The 27,727-nt window shown below is 43.4% G+C and overlaps 1 protein-coding gene across 5 annotated transcripts in view; it reads left to right on the plus strand.

Moving 5' to 3' along the window:
* Positions 1 to 5,317: 5,317 nt before the first annotated feature.
* Positions 5,318 to 27,727, plus strand: part of CLIP4 (CAP-Gly domain containing linker protein family member 4) — a 45,621-nt gene continuing 23,211 nt past the window's right edge. The window contains exons 1-8 of one of the 5 annotated variants that reach the window (XM_053667104.1): positions 6,794 to 6,970; positions 10,013 to 10,039; positions 12,591 to 12,738; positions 15,215 to 15,354; positions 16,105 to 16,198; positions 17,215 to 17,376; positions 19,157 to 19,275; positions 24,937 to 25,173. In XM_053667104.1, the coding sequence (XP_053523079.1) occupies positions 12,606 to 12,738; positions 15,215 to 15,354; positions 16,105 to 16,198; positions 17,215 to 17,376; positions 19,157 to 19,275; positions 24,937 to 25,173 (885 nt within the window). In that variant the 5' untranslated portion in view covers positions 6,794 to 6,970; positions 10,013 to 10,039; positions 12,591 to 12,605. Of the gene's footprint in view, positions 5,481 to 6,350; positions 6,433 to 6,793; positions 6,971 to 10,012; positions 10,040 to 10,089; positions 10,111 to 12,590; positions 12,739 to 15,214; positions 15,355 to 16,104; positions 16,199 to 17,214; positions 17,377 to 19,156; positions 19,276 to 24,936; positions 25,174 to 27,727 lie in introns of those variants that run through there. The other 4 variants (XM_053667102.1, XM_053667103.1, XM_053667101.1 and 1 more) reach the window with 4 other exon arrangements.

Here is a 27,727-nt window from a genome sequence, read left to right on the forward strand (position 1 = left end):
TTCCCTCTGGGAGCCTTTTCTTTTATAACTTTTTATTATGGAATAACCCAAATTTATGTAAAAGAAGAAAGAGCAATATGCACATCATTCAGCTTCAATAATTGTTAATATTTTCTCCTTTGTTTTTCATCTATCCCTCTCACTGCACACGTTTTCAATTGAGTAAACTAGACATGTAACATTGTCTAAGTTAAGGCATACAGTGTGCTACTTTGACAAATTCATATACTGTGGTATGATTGCTGATGTAGTGATATTTATGATGTTACGTAATTATGGTACAATATTATTGCCTGTACTGCATGTTGGAGTCTATGGCTTATTTAATACTCATTACAAGTTTGTACCCTTAAACACCATCACTCTTATCCTGCCCTCGTCCTTACCTCCACCAATCCCCTGGTTACCACCATTTTATATTCTGGGTTTCTTTTTAGAGGCGTAACTTTTTTAGATTCCACGTGTAAGTGACAGTATTTGTCTTTCTCTGACTTATCCTGCTTAACTTTATGTGCCCAAGGTCCATCCATGATGTTGCAAATGGAAGAATGTCCTTTCTCATGCTGAGTAATAATCCACCGTGTATAGGCACACATCAGAGATACTGTGGGTTTGGTGCCAGACACCGCATTTGAGTGAATATAGCAATAAAGCGACTTGAAATCTTTTTGGTGGTGGAGATTCTTGCCTTTATTTGTAAAAAAAAAAAAAGCAACATGTGTGAAGTGCAATAAAGGTAAGCGCAATAAAATGAGTTATGTCTGTGTGTGTAACACATCTTTTTTACCCATTCACCTACCGATGGGCATTGGGGCTGTTTCCATAGCCTGGAATAATGCTGTGATGAACACGGTGGTGCACATACCTCATTGGAATCTTGCTTTAATTCCCTTTGGGTATGTCCCAGGAGTGGAATTGCTGGATTGTATGGGAGATCTATTTTAAATTTTTTGAGGAAACTCCATATTGTTTGCCACAGTGGTTGGACCAACTGACATTCTCACCACACATTTATTTTTAATGCAGCAAATCCCAGATGTTAAACATTTTTATCACAATACTTCATATTTCAGATAAGCACTTTTCATAAGAACATAATCATGATGTCATTATGATACCTAATGAAATTAACAAAAAATTCTTGATATCATTTGCTTCAATTGTCTCAAGAATTTTTTTGATCTTTCTTTGAGACCGGATCCGAACGAGGTCTGCACATTATAGGCAGAAAGAGCTCTTATTTTTCTTTTGGTCGACACCAGTTCCCTTAGCTATTTTTTGGTTGTAGGAATTGGGTTATTTGCCCTGTAGGAGTCCCCACATTTCAGACTTGGCTGATTGCATCTCCTTGGTGTTGCTCATGATAGTCCCCAATCCTTGACTAACATCTTAGTGGACATTGGCCTGATGCCGCTTTTGTGTGCCAGAGATGTTTCTGGAGGTGTCTTGGTGGCCAAAACTTTGAGTGGCCAGTGTGAAAACCTAGCTCTCGTACCACAGTGGCAATTTTGATCCTGATGCCATTAAACGTTCCCTTTGCTCCTTCTTTCTTCCTATTGATCTGTAAAGGAGACTTTTAAAAGTGGTTGTGTCACATGGTGCTGGGAGTGGTACCAGCGGAAGGATTCAGGAAGCTGCTCCTCACATAGGGCAAGTTGGGTTTGAAAATTCATGTTAGTGTCTTCTTGGGAAGTAAACTAACAAAATAATAAACATATAGAATAGGATGAATCTAAATTAGATCAGATGAATTAGGATATTGGAGGGGTCTGTAGGGTTCACTTTGTAGAAGATATCCAGGACTTTCTAATGTTTAACCAGGAATGAGAACCACAGATTCGGAATATAAGGCTAGTGAGGTCTTTGGTCTGTGGTCTGCTTCAGCAGGCAGTCCCCACCGGAAGCCTTGAGATTGCAAAGCAGATGGGTCAGAGGAAAGCAACTCCAAGTGACAAGCAGAAGGAAGTCTCCAGTGATGATTGATTTACAGGGATTTCAGTGGAATTGATGAATCCCTTTATCAATAAGTGATGTCATGAATTTACAAATGGGGAATCCAGAATTAGGAAAGAAAGGACTCCAGTGAACAAATAGCAGAACTGAATTGTCATTTATGACATGCAAAAGCTACAGAGAAAGATTCTATTCTGAATATGTTATATTTGGGATGCATACTTTACCTATGGATTAGATGCTGAGTTGGCAGTATATATGTCTGAACTTCATGGTTGGAGGTAGAAGTTTCGCAATCATAAAAATAGAGATGGTATTTAAAGCCACAGACTGGATCATTTCATCTAGTAAATGACAGCATGGCTTCCCAGAAGCCACACGCAGAAGGTTCTCGTAGGACCATTGTCAGGCTTGCTCTGAGGCATGTTTAGAAGGGTGATTGCTAAATCATAAACCATGCTGACAATTTTTTCCCCACTAAATACTGCCAGATTGCTCTACAGAATGTGTTTACCAGTTTAAACCCCCTTCGGCAGTACATTCGGATTCCCATTTCCCTATATTGGTGCCAATATTTGAGATTTTTGCCAAACTGATGGGTAAAGCAGTGGTGTCTGGTGGAGCTGGCTCCTGAGAATGAATCGAACCCATTTCTTCCCAACTCCTTGTTAAGCGACCTCACACTAGCAGCCCGAAACTGGCAGGGGTGAGAGTTTGCACTGTGGACATTGGCCAACACTGTAAATCAGGACAACCCCATCCCCAAACTGGTTTTAAATAATACTGATGGCTAGAGGTAGTACCGCACCGCTTGTATTTCTACTCTCTCATTGCCCGTGAGATGCTCAAACTCACTAGCCATCTGGCTTTCCCTGCTGTGAATTGCCCATTCCTATCCTCATGCTTATATTGAATTTTCTGATTGTTTTTTGTTGATCTGCAGAAGTTCCTTATATGTTTTGGATATTATTCCCTAGTTGCTTTAGAGTACACCGTACATACATCCTGTCCCCAATTCATCAGCGGTCCGTTGGTTTTTCCTATAGTATTCCTCACTGAAGAGAAACCGAAATTGCCCTGCAGTCAAACCTCCCAGCCTTTTGTTGTGAGGCGTGTGCTTTTGCAGTCTGGGTTTGTGAAGTCAGTCCCTACTCCACATTCACAAAGATATTCTCCTAAATTTTCTTTTTAACCTTTCCAGTGCAGGTCTTTAATCCACGTGGAGGTCATCTTTGTGTGTGGTGGATATGGGAAATCCAACTTCATTGTTTCTTCACACACTAAGCCGGTTTCCCCAGCACCATCTTCTGAATGACTTACCTTTTTCTCAGTGATTTCTGATTCCACTTTTACAAAGACTGTGGTCCCCTGGGTCTGCTCCTGAGCTCTGAGTTCCACGTCACTGTTCTGGGCATCAGTGACTAGCCCTACACCCTGGTCTCACTATGTGGTAACGACATAAAACCTGGCAGGGCAGGTTTCCTCTCTTTTCCAAATTGGTTTAACTGTTTCCAAATTCATTTTTCCTTATGGAGTTTCTATGTTTATTGAAGTTCTTTAGACTTTGAGTTCCTGATGGAATTTGGGTGGTTAGAACAGTAAGTTCAGGGATTATAAATGGTCATTTTTACAATGTAAAGTCCTTCTATCCATAGTATGCCTTCATTTATTCAATCTTTTTGTATGTACTTAAATAGAATTTTAAAATTTTCCTCATGAAGTTCTTGTAAGTAGTTAGTTAATTCCTGGATATTATGCTTTAGTGTTAAATTGCTATTCTGAGTGGTCTTTTACTGCCCAATATGTTTCCTGGTTGCTTATTGCCTAATTGATTCTGTTGGTTTTTCGAATGCTAATGATTATATCATCTACCCACAAAAATATTTTAGGGGATCTACCTAGTGCTCTGCTAGTATGCATTTAACTCCCTCTGCTAGTTTGCCTCCACTCTGGCACCCCAATTCTGCCAGCTGGATGGCTCTTGGGGTCCCGATGACTTGTACACCCAGATTCTGGAAACAGACTTCTTTTCTTCCTTTCCTCTAAATGCTATCCTGCTTGATACCTTGGTCCATGTAGGAGCAGTGACATTGTCCTCTAACCCCTTTCTCATGGTTTGGGGTCCTGTTAGTGCCAACAGACCTTCTTGATGCTGACTTGCCCCAAATTGGCAGCCTGAATTTCTGAACAATCCCTGCTGCTCAGTGTAGCATTTCTGTGTCCCGAGTGCCCAGAAGGGCACCCTGTGTGGTAGTTTCAACTAGTGCGTCCAAGAGGCCTTCATATCCTACAGACTTACATTGGAATCTTATTTCTGCCCCAGGGTACACGGAGCAAATTATGCAGCCTCCTGGAGTCTGTTTGTTTGTTTGTGAGGTGAAGGCGTGTAAGATTCCATAGGTAAAGGGCCATACAGTGGCCGGGGAGTATGCCCCTTCTCCACACTGATGCTGACCACCAATGCTGATCCCCTCCTGGGACTGTGATTTATTGCCATATTGTCCAGGAAACTTGTACCTTCAGATTTAATTCAATCTCAGCTGCTGCAGCTGGACCATATCCCCATGTGCCTTTTCATCTTGGTGGAAGGTTCGAGGTCAAGTTCTAGCCCCATATCATTGCCCAGACCAACATTTGTTCACTTGGCAATCCTTGGTTCTAAGAATTATAGGACCCATGGAATGCTCCAGGAGGCAAAACTCTGGTGGGCACTTGCATTCTTGATGATGGTCTAGAAAATAATTTCAGTTTTTTGAAGAAAGGCAATGAGGTGAATGGGAGATTCCCTCTAATGATTTGGTATCCTGGGAATTTGCCTGTGTGTGGTGTTCAGGTGTAGGAGAAAAAGACAGTGGCCTGGCTGGTTCTAGCAGAGATTTTTATCGTCATTAAGAACAACTCAGCTAGCCACACCCTGTCATTTTCTAAAACTGGTATCTCAGGGGGATCATTTAAAGCAGCTGTAAAAGTGAACTGTATACCTGTAGAAACCTCACCAATAGCACCTTCTGTTACCCACAGATCTTTATAAGTTTCTGTGGCTGACAGTAGAGAACATTTATGGTTGCTTAAAGCCAGCCAAGGGTAGATTGCCTGCCTTCTTTTTATCAGTTAAGAGGTGGGCGGGGTCAGACAAGACCGGGCTGTGAAGAGAGCTGGGGAGGGAGGTGGAGCCCCGCCCCCTAGCCCAAGAAGGAAGTATCTGCTCACATCATCCTTCTTGAAAGAGCAGGAAGATGCTAAACCTGCAGGGGCAGAGAAACTGGCAGCTGACCAGGGGCTGTGGGATGGTCATGGTGTTTACATGTTGCGCAAGTGCTATAGTTTTAGTTGACAGTGTGCCCCACCCCATGCAACAATGTGATGTGACTGCTGCAAACAAGTATTTCGATACTTTGAGCCACGCTAATACAAGTACAGGGTGTAGAAAGTGGTGGCAGCTTCCTCTCTGCACTCAACGGGACAGCCAGTCCCTTCCTGAGCTCCAGACAAGTGAGATGCTCCACCCCGCGTCCCTCAGCATGCCGGTGAGTGGGGTTTGAACCGTGGCATGCGAAGGGCAGCCTGAGGGACAGAGAATGCCTGTGCTGAGTACCCTGAGCTGGGGTCAGACCCGATTTGGAAGTCCCTGGGCTAGAAACGGAACACAGTGGGGAGGGGATGCAGGAGGCTGGACGTAAGGTCCAAGGTAGGAGGACCTTTTCCATGAGGCCTCCCAGGGAAGTGCGTTCCTGGTGACTGGAGGCGTCCAGCTGTGACCCTTTTTGGGGAGGATGTTGTAAGGGAGACTCAAGCGACTGGAGTGGGGCGTTAGCCTTTTCTAGAATCAGCGATGCTAACAAGGAAAGATGCTCTGGTGTGCCCCGAACATTGCTTCTGCTCTTGCAGAGACATGGTTGAGCATTCATTCAGCCTCGGCTCTGCCAGACTCTGGGCGGTGGACGTGGGGGTAGCGTGTAGGAGTTTGTACACCGGAGGCAGAACGGAGGGCCGCCGAGTTGTTAGGGTGTCACACTGCTGTCTTGGCGTTAAAAACCTCAGTCGTGGGGAAGCAATGGATTCATTCAGTGTCTTCATTGTGGGGACTCATTGCACAGCGAGGCCTTTCCTTCCCCTGGATGGTAGAGAACCGGGATGTAGGCATTCAACTCTGGGAGCTGTCACAGTTTCAGCACTTTCCGGTTCTTGGGGGTTGTCTAAGGGGACCAGGAGAGAGGCAGGCGAGTGGGGTGCAAAGCAGCGGAGAACAAACTTCTGGGATGACTACTTGCTTCTGCCTCTACACGGATGCACTTGGGTGTAATTATTCAACTTTGGGTACACATTAACTAGGCTTTTTACAGCACAACCTGCAAACAGGTAATTGGTGGATCTGCTCTGGGCTGCGCTTGGGGCTAGACACTGGGGAGCCCCGAATGGATAAGACAAGGTCCCCTGCCTTGAAGAAGGTGGCAAGAGTGCTTCTGGCCCCGGACGCAGGTCAGATTCCTTGCGCTAAGGGCTTTAGTGGAAGGGTGTCTGTACAGCGGGCCGCGGGCTGCTTCCCGCGTTCACTGCCCTGGGCCGGGCGGGGTTCCTCTGAGAGGCCACCTCGGGATGCGGTGGAAATGTCGCAGCAGCGCCACCTCCCCGCAAGGTGAACCCATGAAACTCTCCCCCGCCCCAGGGTCCTAACCTCAAAGCTCAGCCTTGCGTCTGTTGAGGGGACGGGGACTCGGGCAGGAGGCGAGCTAGGGCAGGCGCGCCCCCGCCTGCAACACCCTCTTCTGGCGCGCGCGCCGGGACCGGGCCTGCGCCGGCTGGGGGGGCCTGCACTGCGCGCGCGCAGACCCCGCGTGGGACCCGGCTCCGGCGCGCGGAGGCGGCGGGCGGGAGGGGCCGGTGGAGGTCGGGAGCGGCGCCGCAGGAGGCTCCCCGGTGGCCACCGGAGACAGGCTCCGGGCTCAGGAGCGCGCCTCTCGGCCTTTCCTCCGCTTCCCCGCGGTCCCAGCCTGCCGCCCCGAGAGGAACCTAGCAGGTGGGGCGGGAGCGCGCGGGGCTCCAGGCCGGGTGGGCGGGGGCGCGGGTGCCCGTGGGGCCGTTGGCGGTTCCGGGCGGGAGGCGCTGGGGGCTCGGGGAACCTGGCGGCCGCCTCCGTTGGGTGCCAGTGTCGCCGGCTCCCTGAGGCCTCTCAGGGGCTGCGCGGCCCAGCGGAGGGGTTGTGGGTTCCCGTTTCCATTCCCCACTGACGGGTTAACTTTAGGATGAGAGGCCCCCCACGGTGAGTGGGGCTGTCCGGAACCAGCGGCGGCCGCGGGAGCTCTTCAGCTCCAACCTTGACCGCCCTGGCGCCCGGCCGGTGCCCCGCCCCGCGCGCGCGCGCGGGTGTGCTGCGTGCTGTGCTCTGCCATCCGTCCTGTTCTTGAAACGGGCCTCTTCAGAGCTCCCCTTGCTTATTCAATTAAGAAACCTTTTGGCAGTGGAATTTCAAAGTTAAACCAAATGACTTTGCTTCCAGTCTTTTGCTAACCAGAGATTCCTTAATTCTAAGTTGTGGGAATTTGAAGTTTGGAGAAACCCTTTCGCCGAGACCTGTCCTAAACGGAGACAGGGGTTAGACCCAATTCTCCTTGTGGATTAGATTGATGGGTTTATAAGTCAGCTTTCCTTTAAATTAGATGTCACGTTGTTCGTTCATTCAGAGACTGTACAGGCAATTTGGGTTTAAACTCCGTTTGAGACAGTGTTTTGATATGTATCAGAGGATGACATTCTCATGGGATATTAACTTGCGCTGTGTTCCCAGCTAGGCTGTGTGGTTCCTAGTGTAGCAATATCATAGTAGAAATCGTGCCTTTGATATGTTTCAACCCTCTTCGTAGAAACATCCCCCGAATCCTTTAATTGTAAGTGCTTCGCTTGCACGTTGACATTTGCCATTTAAGAATCTTCTGCACAATTTAAAGAAAGTCGTTTAAATGGCAGATCACATGGTGCAGGACGTGCAGCGACTGTGGAAGGAAAGGAGAGAATGAAAAATGGCAGAAGTTTAGCTTTCTGCGTTTTTATGCTGCAAAGCTTCCCTGGTTCTATCTTATTTTTTTATGCTAACATAAATATGCATTTTTTAAAAGATTTTATTTATTTATTTTTAGAGAGAGGGGAAGGGAGGGAGAAAGAGAGAGAGAAACATCGCTGTGTGGTTGCCTCTCACGTGGCCCCCACTGGGGAAATGGCCCGCAACCCAGGCATGTGCCCTGACTGGGAATCGAACTGGTGACCCTTTGGTTCGCAGCCCATACTTAATCCACTGAGCTACACCAGCCAGGGCCAATATGTATTTTTTCATGCTTTCATTCAATATGGACTACCTGGGCTGTAAGATTCAGTCTTGAAAAGTAATGGAAATGTTCGTCTATGTTTTGTAGACGGTTTGGCACAAATAATAAAGGTGGGGTTTCTTTCAGATGTTTCGTGTGACCGGGCACAGTCCCCACCAGCAAGGCCTTTTAAAAAAGTGACATTTGATGGTGTCTTCTATAGATTATAATAACTTCAGTTTTTTGAAACATGCTAGTGATCTTCATGTTACAGAGTCAATTTAACTCTCCCAGTTTAAACCTACAAATATCTGGTTACTTTTAGGCTTACTGTGCCCTTATTCATTGTGTATAATTTTAACTATGCTGTTATGGGCTTGCTCCATTGTTAGCCTTTATTTGTTTCCTGTTGTTTTGGGCACCTGTGCTTTGTTTTCGCCCCTGGACCTCGAGCAACGCTCTTCCCTTGCGGCAGTATTCGATAGAACGTCCCACCACACGTGGTGGGCACTTGTGTGGAGCTGGAGCGATGGAGGAACTGACTTTAATTTGACTTACGTAACCCCATGTAGCTTAGCTGGAAGCTACCTGCTTGGGCCCTGCAGCTTTAATTATTGGTCCCCCGGGAAGTCTCCTCTGGCCTCTTGAATCCAGCACTTAGCACGAGTAATTCCGGCTTTCCTGCTGGAATCCTAAACTGGGCTGGAATGTATGGATAGGAGGGCAGGGGCTTACCTATCTTCTTTATCTTTGCTAACCCCAGCTTAGGATTCAGTAAGAAACACTTGATTAGTATTTGTCAAATGACTAAATAAACTCCCGGAGGGCAGGTATCTTTTGTATTCTCTCTATGACCTAGACTGAACTAAGTATCGAACACTGCAAATCTCTGCTTAGTGTCTGAACCTATTTCCTGTAAATGGAATGTTGGAGATCTATTTTAAATGCTTATTTTGGTTGGGTTGCCTTTTTTTGGAATCTTTCTTTTTTAAATCTTCACCCAAGGATGTTTTTCATTGCTTTTAGGGAGTTGAGGGGGGAGAGAATGAATATGAACATGAATGAATCATTGACACGAGAGAGAAATATCAATCAGTTGCCTTCTCAGGTGTGCCCTGATCGGGGTTTGAACCCTCAACCCAGGCATGCACCCTGACTGGAAACTGAACCCACGGCCTCTCATTCTATGGGACGATGCTCCAACCAACTGAGCCACTCCGGCCAGGGCTGGACTCCCTCGAAGACTCATAAGAAAATGCTGTATGAAGTTGAGTGAAAGGGTCCCATGACTCCAACTTGTGTGGACACAGCTTGGGTTTCCTGTTAGTTGAGCAGCTCACGTATGCTGCCCTTAAACCACATTCCAAAAAAAAAATCTGAGGGCACCTCCTGGCCTCAGTGAGGCTCCTTAGTGAGGCCCTAGCGGCCTTCACCTGCTCGGAAGAAGTGAGTGGGCTTCTCCGCTCACTGCCACTCTGTGTTAGGGCACGGCCCAGGAGTCCTGGAGAAATGAGATATTACAGCCATGTTACCATATGCTTTTGCTCAGAGCTGATTTGGGGTGATGGAGTAGGATGGGATTCCTATACAAAACAGAGCTTTGGGAATGTGAGTCCACTCATTGCATGTTATGTATAATTAGGGCCCACTTTTTAAAAAAATTACAGGTTTACTTTGTATACTCTGTTGTCACCAGTTAACCGTAGTAGAATTTCAAATGAAAGTGTGGACTCAATTCAGTTCGTTTCTTTTTGTTTTAGGCATCTGAGCTTGACCAGTATTCCCAGGTATCATGGATCTTTGCATCTAGAAATTGCTTTTAGAAAAGGATTCTAAGACTACACAAAAGTTTGTAGAGGTATATAATTTTCTTTGGTGGGACAAAAGGTAGAATGTTGAGTTTTTAGTGAAGGAAAGAAAATGAGAGTGAGGAAGAAGGCAATGAAGACAAAATACAAAGAATCTTCGCTATGTCGGTTAGGTAATATTGGAGCTTCTCTGGGCTTGAAGTCACTCATATGTAAAATGATGGAGTTGATTACATTTTGTTGAGTGAATCATCTTCCCACCTTGTCTGTAGGACTTGAATATTTACTAAGTGTGTGTGAGCGACCTATCTAACTCTGTGCCGAGTGACAGTTGTGTAAGATACAGTTCTTTAAGAATCTCAGCAGTCTACAATGAAATGAAAGGTGCTTTGGGGATCACTTTTAAAAAACATTTTTGAATGGAAAACCTATTTGAAAGGAAGATTTTTCAAAGGTGGTCCTCTTCGCTGACTCAGAGAGATAACCACTTAGTCACTTTGCCGGAGAATTATGAGTATAAAAAAAACAGGACTGAGTCTCAAAGTGTGATTGTAATCAGGTTAATCTTCCTAGATCACAGCTTGATCGTCCGATACTCCCCTCTCAAACAATCAGTGGTTTTCAGTGCTTGTGGAATTAGATGGCTCGGTCTTTGATGGGGTATTTGAAGTGCTCCTGAGTATAACCCTCAAAAACCATCACAGCTGTACCTCTTACTGTTTTCCTGGGCGTAGCGCATGTTCTAGCCCACTGCTCCTTTAAAGTGCTCCCCTTTTAAATTTCTGCCCCGATTTCTGCCTACTCATCTTCCAAGACTCATCCTAGGGGATGTCTTCTTCCCCGCACCACTTCTTCCACAGGACGTATTCCTTGTCCTTATGTTTTAGAGCAAAACCCATTCTGTTTCATCATCTATAGTAATTAGTGCTGTTGTAGTCACTGTAGTAGATTGTAAGCACCGACTGTCTGTTACTCATTTCCGTATTTCCTGAAATCTCTAGAGGAGTGTAGTGCCTTGTACTGGTTACATATTTATTAAATGTTATTTCTCTTCCTTGACTTTAAACGTAGCTTCGTACTCTGCATAGATATTTTGTTCAAACTTAACTGCCAAACAACTGGAGGCCGCCCAGTAGCAATCCTGAGTTACTTCCGCACCGAGAAGTTACAGTGTTGAAGGCGAGCTGTCTCCGTGGGGTGCACTTTGGAGTTGATAGTATTTAGGGGGCATCACCATGCTGTATGGTACCAGCTCCTTGTTGTTTTCCTATTTATGTGGCAAGGTTAATGTCAAAATGATTTGAAGTATTGGGTGGCAAGGAATTTTACCATCCGTGAAAACTTGAATACCTTTAACATAGTAACACACTGAATTATGTTATTTAATGTATAGCAATATCCATGTCCATATAAACATGAACCTCATGAGAAAAAAGAAAGCATTTTACTCTTGTCCAGTTCCTGCTGGGATTCAGAAATCCTGTAAATCAAGTTTGAAAGGACCCAGTTGTCTCGGAGAGGTGCCTGTTTCCTGAGAAGGGTGGCGATGGTAGAGGTTTACTAATTTAGATGTGGGCTTGGTTAACCAAGTATAAGAGCACACACTGAGTGATACCCAGCGTGGCAGAATCTGCTAGAGTAAGCTCACAGCTACTTTTACTTGTTCTATTTCTTTCTGCTGAAATAAATGAAAATCACTTTTCATTTGGTTTTGTAATATGGTTCTCTGCTCATATTTAAAAACAGAGAGTAAGTCATGATGTTTCATGGTTTAAAGATGTGATGTAAAAGAAATGGAAAGGATTTTGTCATCGTAGTTCAGCTTGACTAGCGTTTTCTCTGCTTTCTCCATCATTTCTGATGTATGGGCTTGTTGACATGCCCGCCTGCGCCAGAGCAGATGTGTTCAGAGAGCTCCTGTTGTCCGGGAGGAAGAGGTGACATCAGTGACGTGATTTAAAAGCCGTCTGCTGCTGGGATGGAATAAACAGATCCCGTGTGTTGCTAAGAAGTGGAACCACGTCAAGCTCTTAGATTTGTATCAGTGACGGGATTAATTTCCGATGAAGTTTTCCGGGACGTCAGGAATTAATGAGCACACCCTAAACTAGGTTATTTCCGTGTGATGAGCGCATGGCATGAGCTGTGGGATGGCAGGTGGAGTAACCTGTGCCAGCTTCCAGGAGAAGTTGAACACCCATTGACAAGGACTAATATGCCCAGGTTTACTACTGCGGGTAAAGAGAACAGCACCGATTTAGATTAGCTCAGCATTTAAAACTGTTCTCACCTCCTATTGGGAAATAATGTTACTCCTGAGCTTTGTCTAGAAAGATTATGTGTGCTGCTGACTCTATAAACAGTAAGGAACCCTTTGGCCCCTTCCTCTTGACAAGCACTTCTTGAAGGTTGGAGTTAAAAATGTCAGCTAGTTAGATACGAAAAGAACGCAGTCTTTCGGGACTGAAGGCAGTCACTCTTCACCGCACACAGATGTCACAGCCATGCTTTCTCCCCCTTCTCACTCAAGGTGGCTTTCTAGAAGATGACCATAGAGGACCTTCCAGGTTTTCCACTGGAAGAGAACTCTCTGCTCGGAAGGTACCCGTTCCTGTTTCCAGGCTCCGACGCCTCCGTGGTCTTCTCCGTCTCCGCGGCCCCGATGCCTTCAGACTGCGGTACGTGGGGCCGCTGTCTGCATTTTCTGAGAACCAAACCGAACCGTAGCTCGGCTTCTGCCTCACGTCCTTCTCACACTCGGAGCTTTTCCCGGAACAGTTTGCTGTGGTTTCCACAACGTTGCTAGTTTTTGTTTTTCAGAAACACAATGGCCTTTTCTGCCTCTTAGCCTAAATGTTTCATTTCTGCCATGAGCATTTTTATTATGTAAAAATGTTCATTTTAAGCACCGTGATGGATTTAGAGGATCTCATTTTTAGGATGCAGTGGTACTGAGACATCTCGCATTCTTCTGCTGTTGATGGATTTATTGTGGGTAAATACCCTGACTTATGTAAAAAGCCATATACTAAAAAAAAAAAAAATGACCTAAAAGCACTGTCAACCAGCCATCTCCAAGGGCCCTGCTGTTTCTGAAAGGCCCGAGTTCTCACCAACACTCCAAATAATCACCCCTGACTCGATCGGACTCAACTTCCAGCCCACAAGCCAGCCGCGTGTGGGCCCTGTCTCGCCCATCCCCCACTGCAGTGGTCAGTGTGAACCCGCAGAACGTGGTAAAACCTAGGGAGAAAGCAGGGAGGGTGAGACCTTTACCTGGAACGTGGGATGAGATTGGTTTGTACTTAAATAGGATCATTTAAATCTCCCCTGTAAAACGTAAATTTAGAAGTGTTCGAGTTTTCATCTATTTAAACTTGTGTCCCCAAGACCCTATTTTATCAGATAGTTGAGTTTATAGGTCAGCCTGGCTTTAATCCTGACTCAGCCATTTACCAGTTGTGTGATCTTGGTTATATTACTTATTTTTTCTCTCCCCCTGCTTCTTTTTTGCTCAAATGAGACTAATGATAATACCTACCTCATAGGGCTATTGTGAGGATGAAGTAAGATAATGTACATGAAGCATACAGGGTGAGACAAAAGTAGGTTTACAGTTGCAGAATGGAAAATTCTCAATTCCCAAATAATTAATAAATAAGAAAATGAGAGTAAACTCTGTGTTTCACCGACTCGCAGTTGTAAACCTGCTTTTGCCCCACCCTGTGTATAACAGTCCCTGGCACCCATTAAGCACTTGATAAGTATAACTTATTATCATTATTATTTAAATGATTCTACTATCTGCCATTACTTCAGGATATAATTACCGAAGCATCGTTACATGCTTCAGTATTTATTGGCTACCTCCACCCACCATTATTCTTCCTGGTTCAGCTCTTCATGCTTATTTCTCCTACATTTATTTTCTAAATCTTTGCTGCGCACAGTGTGACTCTTGGTCTAGTAGCATTGGCCTCACTGGGCGCTTGTTAGAAATGCACGGCAAGGCCCCACCCGAGACACTGGGTTAGAATCTGCGTTGTAACGGGCTCTCTAGGTGACTCCCGTTCACACGGGCGTTTGGGAAGCCCTGGCGCAGGTGGGTAACAGAATAGTTTTGTCTGTCTCTTCCTACTGTCCTGGGGAGGTTTCGATTAGCATGGAGGTTATTTTAAATAATGTTCTTGGGAAAATCGATACCTTCCAATGCAGGAACATCATGTGTGTCTCTCCATTTAAGTTCCCATGCCCCTTCAGTTTTGTTTAAATGAGCCTTACACGTTTATTGGCATGTTTGTTACTTTTACTGTTACTGTGTATTGGTTTTTCTCATTGTATTTTATTTTTAAAAAAAATAGGAAATCATTGACAAATGCGAAAAACAGTGATAGCAAAAATATATATCACACATATTCACCATCAGAATGAACAAATATTAGCATTTTGTTATGTTTCCTTTAGCTCTTGTTTTTTTTTAATTAAATGAAATAAAACTTTAAAGTTGAACTCCCCTCCATTTTTTCCTTTCTGATCCTATTCCCTTTGCTTCCCAGGGGCAACTGCTATCTTATATTTAGTGTGAATATTCCAGACCATAATATACTTTTACTACTTATATGAATGTCTGTAAACAATATGCAGTATTTTTTGTGTATTTACAATTTTAGGTAAAAAATAGATACTGTATATTATTCTTCAACTTAATTTATTGATCAGTATTTTTGAGACCTATCTTTCTAAGTATCACTTAGATACTGAATTCATTTACTTAGTTGTACACTTACTCTTCATGACATATTTATGTTTTTAGAGGCAAGAATATTGATAAAACTTGACAAATTTTCTCTGACTTAGAAGTAATTTTTGGAAAATTCAGGGTTTGAGATCAGGACTTGTTAACTTCTGTTTTTGGTTTATCTATAAGAAAATTGCGGTGTGATAAATCAAAATTTCATTCTCATAACAATTCAGGAAAACCTCATACTTATGGTGATTTTGACTTTGCTTTTGAGAATTGCTTAAGGGAAACCTACTTTTTTTCCCACATCTAAAAATATTTGTATCATTTAAGCCCTGGTCTTTTTGTGTATTATTTTCAATATATTTATTTGCGACTTTGAATAAATTTAATTTGCTCCTTTTTTATTTCAGAGTTTTCTTTCTTTGATCCTAATGATACATCATGTCAGGAAATTCTCTTTGATCCCAAAACGTCTGTATCAGAATTATTTGCCATTTTAAGACAGTGGGTTCCTCAGGTCCAGCAAAACATCGACATTATTGGAAATGAGGTAAGGAATTACTGCATCTTAGGTTTTGCTTTGTTAGGGTGCTTAACGACATAGATTCTCCCCCCATCTAAATGGAAAAAATGGTGACAAAGGGGGGACCTTGAGTGTCTGATGTTTGCTCTTTGCATTTCCAGGTTTTTCACGGAGCAGTTAGTGCTCCACATTCCCCATCGTTTCCTCGTGCTCCGCACTTTCTTACCCTTGGAATTCTGACATTATAGACTTCTTGTGACGGCAGGCATTTTTCATATTTTCTTTTTCGAACAAATTAATTTTGTAAACTTAAAATTATTTCATGAGAGTATTTGATTATCATCATGTTTTATCTGTACTTTTGGGTAGTTTGTTAAAGATCTAGGCTTAAATGTAATTTAAAAAAAATACTTGGTTTTTTGAAGGTGAGATGGAAGAGTAACTGGGTCTCTTGACCAGCCTATTGTCATACTGTACAAAGAGAGAGCTTTTTTTTTTTTCAAATTTACAAACACTAGAAAGAAAATTTTGCTTCCTTTTGGAGGAGTTAAGGAACACATTTGGAGTGCTAGATGACCTTGTAATACCCTTTAAAAATTTCCCTGCTCTGTCGACAAGCCCACTTCCCATTACTGTTGGGCACAGGTTGACAGTCCACCGCAGGAGAAGCCAGTCCTGTCTGTCCGCTTTGTCGAGAACTAGCTCGGATGAGAGGGACGCACTCGCCCGGCTGCAGCGCTCAGGTCGTTACTGTGGTCTCTCCCTTGGCTCCCTCAGATCCTGAAGAGAGGTTGCAACGTGAACGACAGGGACGGACTGACAGACATGACTCTCTTGCATTACACCTGCAAGTCTGGAGCTCACGGTGTGGGTGAGTGTGTGGTGACCCTGCCAAGTGCCCAGCAGGTCTGTGCTGGGGTTAGTGTAAGCATTCCCTGCCCAGCACGGTCCCCCTGAGGGCACCTCACTGTGGCGGCCATGTTCCCTGAACAGGGGAGGACTCGGTTAGGTCCTTCCACAGGCCTTGTTCCCTGTTCTTCCTGTTCTCAGGGTGGTCTGTGGGACCTCCTGCTGCCTCCCACCCTTTCTGGCCCCAGGCTCGGTGTCCAGGTGGCCCGGCCCCTGCAGACCCCAGTCCTCAGGCCTGTCTAAGGTCTGTGCCCCCAAACACGACATATACTCATGTCTTCCAAACCTGGTGTTCTCCTTTGCTTTCCTATTATGTAAACCTCCCTCCATTATTTAACTCTTATGACCATCTCTCTATTTCAGCTCTCTGATACGCTGCTTTTGAAAGTGTTGATGGTGAAGGATTTTTTTCTTTTTGCAATCTATTATGGACTGATACTTCTGTAAAATAACATAAAAACAAAATTATAATAGAAAAATGAAATAAAGGCATATAAAACACAAGCCTAAATATTTTTAAAAGGCATAAAATGACATCTCAATGATATTTTCATGAGAAATGATTATATGAGAAGAAAGAAAAGAGTCATAAAACATTCAGACGAATTACATTTGGAGCCGGCCCCGGTCCGCGGAGCACCGGCCACTGCACTGCTTTTCGTGGCTTCGTGGTGTTCCATCCACCCCACGGCCGTCTCGTACTTTATTTCACCGACTTCTTATTGTACTTCTAGGTTGTTTCAGAATTTTTATTCATAGTAAAAAGTGCCATGGTGAACATGTTTATAGCTAAGTGTATATCCATATCCCCGAGTATGTTTACTTTGTTAAAATAAATTCCTCGTAAGTGAAATTTCTGAGGTATAAGTGTATATTCAGTATGTGCTGTTTGCTTTGGTTTGTTAAATGAGGTAGTGGATAGCCGTCCATGGGAACGTAATATGTACCAAAGAGGATAATTTAGAAAACCTTCCTCAGGTGATGTTGATACAGCTGTGAAATTTGCAACTCAACTCATTGATCTGGGAGCGGATGTTAGTCTGCGGAGTCGCTGGACAAACATGAATGCTTTGCATTATGCTGCTTACTTTGATGTCCCTGAGCTGGTGAGAGTGATTCTGAAGACATCTAAACCGAAAGGCAAGTACTGTAAGATCGCCGTTAGATGTTACCAACTGAACACTTCATTAGTGGCATAAAAGTGATAATTCAAAGAGATTTGCCCTTCTAATTTGTCTCGTTTCATATGCCCTCCCATCACTTAAAAAATACTTAAAATTTTTTATATTGAAGATTAATTACCATCTTTTTACAAGAGGCTTAATACAAAGAGATACAAAATAAAAAGTGTTTTCTGGGTTTTATATCCCTGCAAATTTTCCAGTATAACATGGATTTTATAACGTGTAATTGAATCTTTGTACTATATAATTCTTATATATATATATGTGTGTGTGTGTGTGTGTGTGTGTATATATGTATATATGTAAAAAATTATTTGAGTTGCCAGAAATAGAGCAATAAAGCCTTCAGAGGTAAGCACTGAAATCATAAAAGGTATTTATTTTAGGTGGAGTTTAGTTCTAAATTCTGTGATTCTGTGAACGGATGACATTTCTCTCTTTCTGTCTTCCTGTGCTGATATTGATTTCTTAAACTTGAACATCAAGATGTCCCAGTGGCAGCCCTGGCATTTTGACTTTTTCTCTGGCCCTCTCAGTGGGTCAGGTTTCTTTGGAGAAGACTAGGGGAGCAAGCGCAGTGGTTTTAACTGTGCAGGCAGTGTCCCGTGTCTCCCCCATTTGTAGAAGACTTGTTTTAGAGATTCAGTAGGTAAGTTTCCCCGAATGTTTGTAACCTCTGCTTTGTATAAATGTCCATTCTCTCTTTAACCTTTTTGCTTGTGAATAACGTGAGGAGGAAGACCTCTCTCGATAGCGCAGTGTCTTTAATAACTCAGGGGAGTTTGTCTTGAGCGCATCTTGGTGCTTCTCAGTTGTAGGTGAGGCGTGTGGGGTGGTGTGATTAGGTTGAGGTAGGAGTAGCAGAAGCAGAGGTGTAGAAAACTCCTGTTATAGAAAACAGTCAAGATGGGATTCCCAAATCTGGAGGATTTCCTGTGTCTAACTATAGCATCATGATGATTTATTGAAAGTTATTAAAATGTCCTTGGATTTGCAAGATTTCTTTTCTGTTGTGAAGTCCATATTCATTTGTTGAATAAAATATTATGACAGTACAATATATAGGTGTTTATGTTTTTAATTAGTCTTTAACTTCTTCCTGTTTTGAAACTTCTGCATTGTTTTACCTACTATTTTTTTCTGTTTTTACTATCTGAAGAGTCAAATAGTAAATATTTTTGGCTTTGTATTGTTTCTGTTACAACTACCTGATTTTGCAGTTGTGGCATGAAAGTAGCAATAGAATATGTAAATGAGTGTGTGTGGCTGTGCTCCAGTAAAACTTTATTTACAAGAACAGGTGGTGAGTTCAGTTTGGCCCATGGACCACTGATATCTGGTCCTGACCTAGACCTTGCTGCCTCCTCATCCTCGTGGCAGACACACGAGGGGTTTGATGCGAGATTGTGTTAAGACAGTTGTCTCTGCAAACATGAACTGTTGCCATTAATTGCTTTTAAATATAGTTTAGTGTGTGATAGTTGGTAAACTGATGATAACATGAATCCGTTTTATAATAAAATTTTATTATACTAAGAAAATAATTGGCTAACCATATTGTAATATGAAAATGTTGTTCCATTGTGAAACGTTGCTTCTAGAGGGTGAAGTCGTAAAAACTGGATAATAAAGCTCCTCTCTCTAGCTGTCCCTCCAAAACTCCAAACCTGTCTCCTTTTACATTGTAACAGCTAATTTAAAATTGTAGTCAACACACTTGTGATGTTCGATTGCAGATGTGGATGCCACTTGCAGCGACTTCAATTTTGGAACGGCTTTGCACATCGCTGCACACAACCTGTGTGCCGGGACCGTGAAGTGCTTGTTGGAGCTGGGAGCAAATCCCGCATTTAGGGTAAGAGGTTAAATGTAAAGAATGAGAACATCTAACATTATCTCCCAGTAAAGAGTTGACTCTAGATGTTGTCGTTGAGCTCTTATGTAAGAAGGTAAATTGTAGTTTTGTGTCCCATATGAAGAGGTATGGTGATACGGTGTATCACAAATAAATTTAGGGCATGGCAGTGAATTTCAGCCCCCTTATATGGATAAGCTCTACAAAGCTTACTTTCATTCAGCAAAATAAAATGCTCCTTAAAGTGTTGTCGTCTTTTAGTTTAAGGATCTTTCACAGGCTCTTGACAGATTTATAAAAGTTAACTGTCAAATACAAATGCATATATTAAAGTACTGTTTCTGTGTTAAATTATATTTTAAATTCTTTGGGAAAAATTCTTATTTCAGACAGTTTTTAAAATGCACATTGAAGAATGGAGTAAACATTTAAAAGTCAAACTAAAGGAAAAAATGTGTTGTTTCATGTAATGTTACTGATTTATAAAATCATTAAATATTTTGGTATTTTATTGTCTTCACAAAAGGGGCTCTCAGTGTTCTTTTCCCTTATATGAATGTCAGTGACTTGCTCTAACAGAGATTCTTTAATTAATTTATTTAAATTATATTTTATTGATTATCTTACTACAGTTCCAATTTTTCCCCTTTGTGCCCCTCCCCCCAGCATCCCCCACTCCCTCAGGAAAGCCCTGCACCACTGTTCAAGTCCATGGGTCATGTGTATAAGTTCTTTGGCTATTCCATTTCCTATACTGTACTTTACATCCCCACGGCTATTCTATAACTAGCTATTTGTACTTCTTAATCCCCTCACCTCTTCACTCATTCCCCCCAACACCCTTCCCATCTGGCAGCCATAAAAACATTCTCTGTGTCCCTGATTCTGTCTCTGTTCTTCAGGTTTGCTGAGTTTGTTTCTTAGATTCAATTGTTGATAGATATATATTTATTGCTGTTTTATTGTGTATAGTTTAGATGTTCTTCTTTTTCTCAAATAAGTCCCTTTAACATTTCATATAATCATGGTTTGGTGATGATGAACTCCTTTAGTTTTTTCTTGTCTAGGAAGCTCTTTATCTGCCCTTTGATCCTAAATAATAGCTTTGTTTGGGTAGAGCACTCTTAGCTGTAGGTCCTACTTTTCATGACTTTGAATTTTTCTTGCCAATCCCGTCTAGCCTGCAAAGTTTCTTTAGAGAGATCAGGTGACAATATTATTGGAACTCCCCTGTGGGTAACTAACAGCTTTTCTCTTGCTGCTTTTAAGATTCTCTCTTTATCTTTAACCTTTGGCATTTTAATTATGATGGGCCTTGGAATGAGCCTCTTCATATCCATCTTGCTTGGGATTCTCTGTGTTTCCTGGACTTGCATGTCTATTTCCTTCAACAAATTAAGGAAGTTTTCTTTCATTATTTTTAAAAGTAGATTTCCAATTTCTTGCTCTTTCCTCTTCCTTCTGGAGAAGAGAAAGAATATATGTTGAATCTCTTGAAGTCACCCCACAGGCTGCTTACACTATCCTCATTTATTTTTTTTTTGGATTCTTTTTTCTTCTTGTTCTGACTGGTTATTTTTTGCTTCCTTATGTTCCAAGTCATTGATTTGGTTGTTGACTTCCTCCACTCTACTGTTGTCTCCCTGTAAATTCTCCTTTCTTTCAATGAGTGTACCCTTCATTTCTGACTGGACCTTTTTTATGCTGTGGAGGTCCTCACTAAGTTCTTTGAGCATCCTTATAACCAGTGTTTTGAACTCTGTATCTGATAGATTGCTTATCTCCATTTTGTTTCATTCTTTTTCTGGAGTTTTGATCTGTTCTTTCATTTGGGCCATGTTCCTTTGTCTCCTCATTTTGGCAGCCTCCCCTGACAGGAACTTACTTGGTTCTGTCCCTGCCCTTGAAGGGTCAGGGATGGGGAATGTTTGAAAAGGTTCCTCTCTTCCTCCCCGGTTTTCTTTTTCCACCACCTCCCCACTTCTTTGCCACTTTTCTTTCTGTTTCACTCCATCAGTTAGTTCATTAACCCCTCCCTCCCTTCTTTCCTCTCTTTCTTCCCTATCGTTTATTGGGCAGTGGGAGAAAACAACAATAAACAGAGTACCTTCTGTTTGAAGACAAACAGAATGCACTCTAGTGTGGACGGTGGACAAGTAAGCAGTCAGTTTTGCTGCAGTGTGTTGTCTAGTTTTAGAGCGGTAGGTGGGGTGCACACAGAGTGCTGCATAGGAGGAGTGTCTATCCAAAGCTTCCTGGCGATGCTGAGCGCCCAAACATAGTTAAGAGTTAACTGAGTACATGCAGGAGGAGCTGAGGAAAGCATTTGAGGCAGAGGCAGCAGCATGAGCGCCGACCAGGAGGCGATGACTCAGGTTGGCTGGAAGGGAGGGTCATCCCTGTTTGCTTTTGCTGGTGTTGGCAGTGGCAAGAGTGGCAGCAGGGGTCAGACTGGTGGGGTCAGACTGGACCTTGGCTCAGTTTCCTCTGTACATGAGTTCTGGCTGGGAAAGAATTCAGAGCCCAGACTCAGACTATGAGACTTGTTTCTTTAGAAAGTCTCAGAGGTAGGGGTGGTAGAAGGAATGGGCTCAGGGAGTAAGTTGCAGAGGATAAAGAAGGGCCCTTGGATTTTAGGAGAGAGAAGGGAAAAGGTTGCAAGCCTGGGGGGGAGAGAAGAGGGGCTGGGCATTGTGCTCCTGGGTCCTCAGGCCTAAGGAAGGGCTTTAAAGCGGAAGGTGGGGGGGTGAGGATTTTAGGAGTGGTCCCAGGAGAGGGATCTCCATAGAGTATTTTCAACAGTTTTCCCTGTGTGCCCTTTCAGGGTCATGGTCTCCACTGATTGGTCAGTGCCAGGGCAGGGGGCCGTAAGTCAGTGTGGCTGGTCGTGGCATTGCCTGCTGGTTTTGATGCTTTTCTGGGCCTGAAGCTAAAACACAACTGAGGCCCAGACGCATTTGTCCTGAGGGCTTAATGCTTAAGGGCTGTTCTCCAGGCCCCCTTCTTCACTCCCCATTCCTCTAAGGGGGTCTCACCCACAGAGCTAGCGACATGTCAGCTCGGGAAAGGCCAGGGGAGGGTGGGGGCCAACAGCACGACCACTGAGTGGAAGGTCAGGGGGTCTAAACCACAAGGCCAGCGACATCCAGGGGAGGGAAGGTCACCCTGGGGGCGAGGTCCTTGTTCTTCCTGGTGCTTGGCCCCGGGGCTTCCCGCCCTGGTGACCTTTGCGGCCCGGCCCTCCGTCCTTGCTCCGACTGCCTGTTGCCCGAGTACAGCTGTTGACAAAAGCTCGTGAGCAGAGGATATTTTGCCTTTAGTAAGATGCAGTGAGCTATGCCATTGAGGTAAATCACCAACTAGGCCAGCAATAATAATAGGTTACCATATTTTGAAGTTTACTACCTGAGGAAAAAACCAGTCAGTATGTGGGCCAGCAGTAGCCCTCAGATCACGCTCTGATAGCCACTGTTTTAGAACAAACAGAATTCTGTGATTAACCATGAATGAGCCTGCTTATGGTAGCACAACAAAACCCACTGTTTTTTTTTTAAGTATTTTTCTTAACAGAAGCTTCAGTTGCTAAATTTTGTAGGAATGAACATAAGTGTGTGACTTACTCTGGAAAGGTGAGGACTTAACAAAAATATGAAGTAAAATATTCATTGTAAATATAGCTTACAACTTGTCAGTACAAGTATTTTTAAGATTTTCCATCTCTTTTTTGATTACGTTTATTGGGGTGACATTGGTTAATAAGAATGTATAGGGGTCAAGTATACATTTCTATGATACATGACCTTCATATTACATTGTGTGCCCACCACCCAAAGTCAGATCTTCTTCTGTCACCATGGACTTGACCCCCTTTACCCTTCATTCCTCCCCCACCCCTTTTTCCTCAGGTAACCACTCAGGTTGTTTGTGTCTATGAGTTTTTTTGTTCATTTGCTTTCAGTTTTATATTTCCTACCTAAATGAAATTATATGCTTCTTAACTTTTTCTGTTTCTTTTTATCAAATACATTAATGCTGTACATAACTTCATTATATTTTATCTTTTTTTCTTGAAATATGGGATTAAAATAGCCCATAACCATCCCAGAAATGTGATAACATTCTTCTTACCATATTTTTACTTAAGGGCCAAACTGACTTGAATTTTATTTTATTATATTTAGTTTTTTTCCTTACCTGAGAACATGCTTATTGATTTTAGAGCTAGGGAAAGGGAGGGAGAGGTGGGGGCGGGGGGGGGGGAGAAACATCAATATGCGAGAGAAATACCAAGAGTTGTCTCTCACACTCTCCCATCCATGGACCTGGCCCATAGCCCTGGCATGTGCCCTGACTGGGAATTGAACCAGTGACCTTTTGGTTAATGGGACGATGCTCCAACCGAGAGCCACAGTAGCCAGAGCTCTGACTCAAGTTTCAAGCCAAAAATTGTACTTTTAAACTTACTGTCACCATATTAATTGTTTGAAGATAATTATTAGTGGAGAAGGAAAGGGAAAAAAGCTTCTCAGCAAAAGACTCTCGATTCACCATGTTAACAGATCACAATGTGGAATCTGTCTCACAAATTGTAAGTTTCCTGGTTAGGGAGCCCAGAGGACGGGCACAGCGTGGAGGACAAGCGTTGGGAGGCTGGCGGGGCCTGGCCCTGGCTTCTGGTGTCCTCTCTGCCAGCAGTCACGGAAAGGACTTCGAACAGGTCACTAACCTCTCGTGGCCTAATGTTCGTCATTGGGAAACTGAATAGGTTAGTAATACTTCACTTGTTTAGTTGGTGACTGTCTCTCCTACTACAGATTGTCCTATGATAAATTCCTAATGGGCAAGGATTTTTAGCTGTTTTATTCACAGACTTCTTCCCGATGTGAGAGCCAAATGAGATAATTTATGTGAAAGGGTTTTCATTGTATAAACACCATGCAAGTGTTAGTGGGCTAGTAACTGACCCCTTCCGTCTCGTTGCAGGGTAGGTCCCAGGACACGGTGTCTTCTTCCTAGGACAGAGCTGCTTTCTTGACTCAGAGCCCCCATCTGAAAAGTGGGGACACTATATGTAGCTTCTCTTCCTGAAATTTGAGTCACTCCCTGAGTGCAGCAAGGGCCGAGGTCACAGAGCTGAGGTGGCAGGGTGGAGCAGTGGCGAGGGTGTCAGGGAGCCACTTGGTCCTGTGACTTCTGTCTCCAAACTTGCTTTCTCTGCACCCGTGCAGCCAGGCATGCTGTGACTCACGGCTTTAGCACTCGCTCCTTCTCGTGTCTGGAATGCCCTTCCCTCCCGGCCAACCTGCCTGCTGCCCGAATGTCCTTGTGCCTCTGCGTCAGTGGGGCCTTGGCAGTGAGGCCTTCCTGGACCACTCTGCATGAATAGCCACCTCTGTCCCCGTGTCCTGTTACCCTCCCCCTCTCTGCCACTTTTTACCATTAATACACCACGTATTTTACTTGTTGGACTGTTGATGGTCTGTTGCTCCCACCAGAATGTGCTGTTTGAGGGCAGGGGTTTTTGTGTTCTTCATGTGGTGTCACCAGCACTTAGAACAGTGTCTGGCATATAGTAGATGTTAAATGTTTAAAAAGGAAACAATTTTATATGACTGTAGAGCTCCAAGTAGGTGTGAAGTGAAACTTTTTCCTTGTTTGCAGAACGACAAAGGAGAGACGCCAGCTGATGTGGTGCCAGACCCAGTGGAAATGCCCTTGGAAATGGCCGATGCCGCGGCCACCGCCAAAGAAATCAAGCAGATGCTGTTAGATGCGGTGCCTCTGTCCTGTGACGTCTCCAAGCCCCTGCTTCTAAATCACAGTGCTGTCACTAGCAAGGCGGTGCTGACGTCAGCTGGCCTGAAGTTGGGGGACCGGGTCATGATCGCAGGACAGAAGGTACAGTAAGTAACTGCGGTGTTGAAAGCTGCGTCCAAGGTCGCTGTGTGTGCAGTCTGTGTGCTGAGGGTGCATTTGGTGTGGGCGGTTTTGAGTCTTTACAAAAAGTTCAGTATGGAGGTGGAGAGATACTTAATGGGAAATGTGAAACAGAAACTCACATTTACCATGAAGTATAGTTTAGGGATATAAACTATTTGAACTTAATACTGAAGACATCTTTATTTGAACGGGAAGTGAGTGGACTAAAGTAGGGCTACTGAGTGAACCGAGGGGCATGGTTGAGCCTGGGGTCTTTCCTTGCGAAACACCACAGAGGAGCTGTTTCTCCCCCAGCGACGTCCCAGGGATGAGCAAAGGGGGCCTCGCCATTCATGGGCCTCCGGCTTTGAGATCCTACAGACAGTGAAGTCTTCGATATAATTTTAATCTGATAATGAAAATGTCCGTGGAGCAGAGGACCCCAGCCCTGGCCACCCCGACGAAGTCGCTCCAAAGCCTGTTTCCTTACGACGTTCACTTGTTTGCCATTCTCGTTTTTTTTTGGATCCCTCCTATGGGACAGGTGTTCTGTTTTGTTTCGAATTTGGGGGTTATGGAGAATGGAACAGGAAATTCTTGCTTGGAAATTGAAGTTTCTAATGTAGTTACATCTAAATATTTGGGTAGGTTCATTTCTCAGAGGGAGGTGCGCATTTCTCAGAAAACACGGAAATTTGGAAGTTGGACTGACTGAGAGAATTGCCCTGAAAAGGATGATAAGCTACAAACTATTATGCCGAGAACGACATTGATTAGCCTCCCAAAGAACACATTCATGGGAATTCGTTAGCTTTTCATTCTCCTCTCGGTGGGGCTAAAGTATCTGGAAATTATGAATGCAGAACATTTTTTTTTAACTTAGGATTAATACTCAGCTTCTTCAGTATTCCTGTCCTGTGTCTGAAAATGTACTTTTAGAAGAGTTATTCTGTTGTTTTGTTTTACTTTTTATTTTGGATAATTTAAACAAAAGTAGAAGCATGTAATGAACATGCATATGCCAGTCAACTGGGTTTAACTTTATCGTCTTTTCCCCATCTCGTTATATTTGTATTTTCTCTCATTCTGTTTCTGGGCTTTTCATTCTCTGAGGAGTGTCTTTCAAAGAACACAAACTTTAAATTTTGAGGAAGTGTCAACTTTTTCTTCCATGGATTATGTGTTTAGTATACCTAAAAATATTACTATGTTTTCTTAGGAGTTTATAATGTTAGGTTTTGCATTTAGTTTTAGATTTAATTTTGAGTTAGTTTTATAGAAAGTACTGGGTGTGGATAGAGCCCTCCCTCCGTCTGTCCCTCTCACCCTCTCTTTCTCCTGTTCCTTCCTTTCCTCCATCCACTTGTTCCAACGCCATTTTTTTTGTTTGTTTTTGAGACACTGGGCACCCAGAGACAGCCCTTTGTGTTTGCTCCGGCTTCGGTCAATCTTACCACTATCCCTCATTCCCCAAACAGCACCGTTTTTGAAAAGACCGTTCTCTCTCTTGAATTTGCCTTTACTTCCGACTCAGTTGACCCTACGCGAGTGGGCACACGTCTGGGTTCTGTTTTGGTCCGTGGAGCTGATGGTTACCCTTCCCCAGAGCACCTCTGTCAGGATGGCTGTGGCTTTTTATAGTGATTCTTGCCACCAGGTATTTTCAGACTTTCAATTTTTTTCTTTTTCCTTTTAGTTCCTTTGCTTTTCCATCGACATTTTAGAATCAATTATACATTTCTATTTAAAAAAAACCCGCTGTGATTTCGAATGGAGTTGTATTAAATACAGATCAAGTTTTGGAGAATTGACATCTTAAAAATGTTGTCTTTCAACCACAAATACACTGTGTTTCTCTAACAGGCCTTTGGTTCATGTCATCAGTTTTGTAGTTTTAACCACATAGATGCTGCACACTTTGTTAGATCCTTTACACCGAAGCATTTTGTGATCTTTGGTGCTTCGTAAACGGTGGTGGTTCTGAGATTTCATTTTCCTGTTGGTCATTGTGAGCATATAGAAACACAACTCATTTTCATTTATTGACTGTGTATCCTTTAACGTTGCTCCATTTATTAGTTCTACTGGTTTTTTGTGGATTCGAGATCGCCTCTGTGAGCAATCGCACTGTCCTTTAACGGAGGCTGTCTTACTTCTTTCCCATCCGTGTACCTTTAATCTTTCTCGCCTACTTCATTGCCCAGGGTGAATAGAAATGGCAAGCATCTTTGCCCTGTTCCAAGTCTTATGGGGAAAGCACACAGCCTTTCATTATCAAGAATAATAATTGTTAGCTGTAGATTTTGTATAGATCTGCCTTTTATTAAGTTGAGGACATTGCCATCTACTCCTAGTTTGCTGAGTATTTTTTTAAAAAGAATATTATCATGGAAGAAAGTTGAAATTTGCTACATGCTGTTTTTTTTTTGCATATGTCAAGAGAACAAGGTTTTCCTTCACCCTTTAGTGTGTGGATATGATGAATTACGTTCATACTGAAATGAGGAACTAGCCTTCCGTTCTCATGATAAGT

Source organism: Artibeus jamaicensis, unplaced genomic scaffold (assembly GCF_021234435.1).
Source record: "Artibeus jamaicensis isolate MK-2021 breed Jamaican fruit bat unplaced genomic scaffold, CSHL_Jam_final contig_465, whole genome shotgun sequence".
Taxonomy (NCBI): domain Eukaryota; kingdom Metazoa; phylum Chordata; class Mammalia; order Chiroptera; family Phyllostomidae; genus Artibeus; species Artibeus jamaicensis.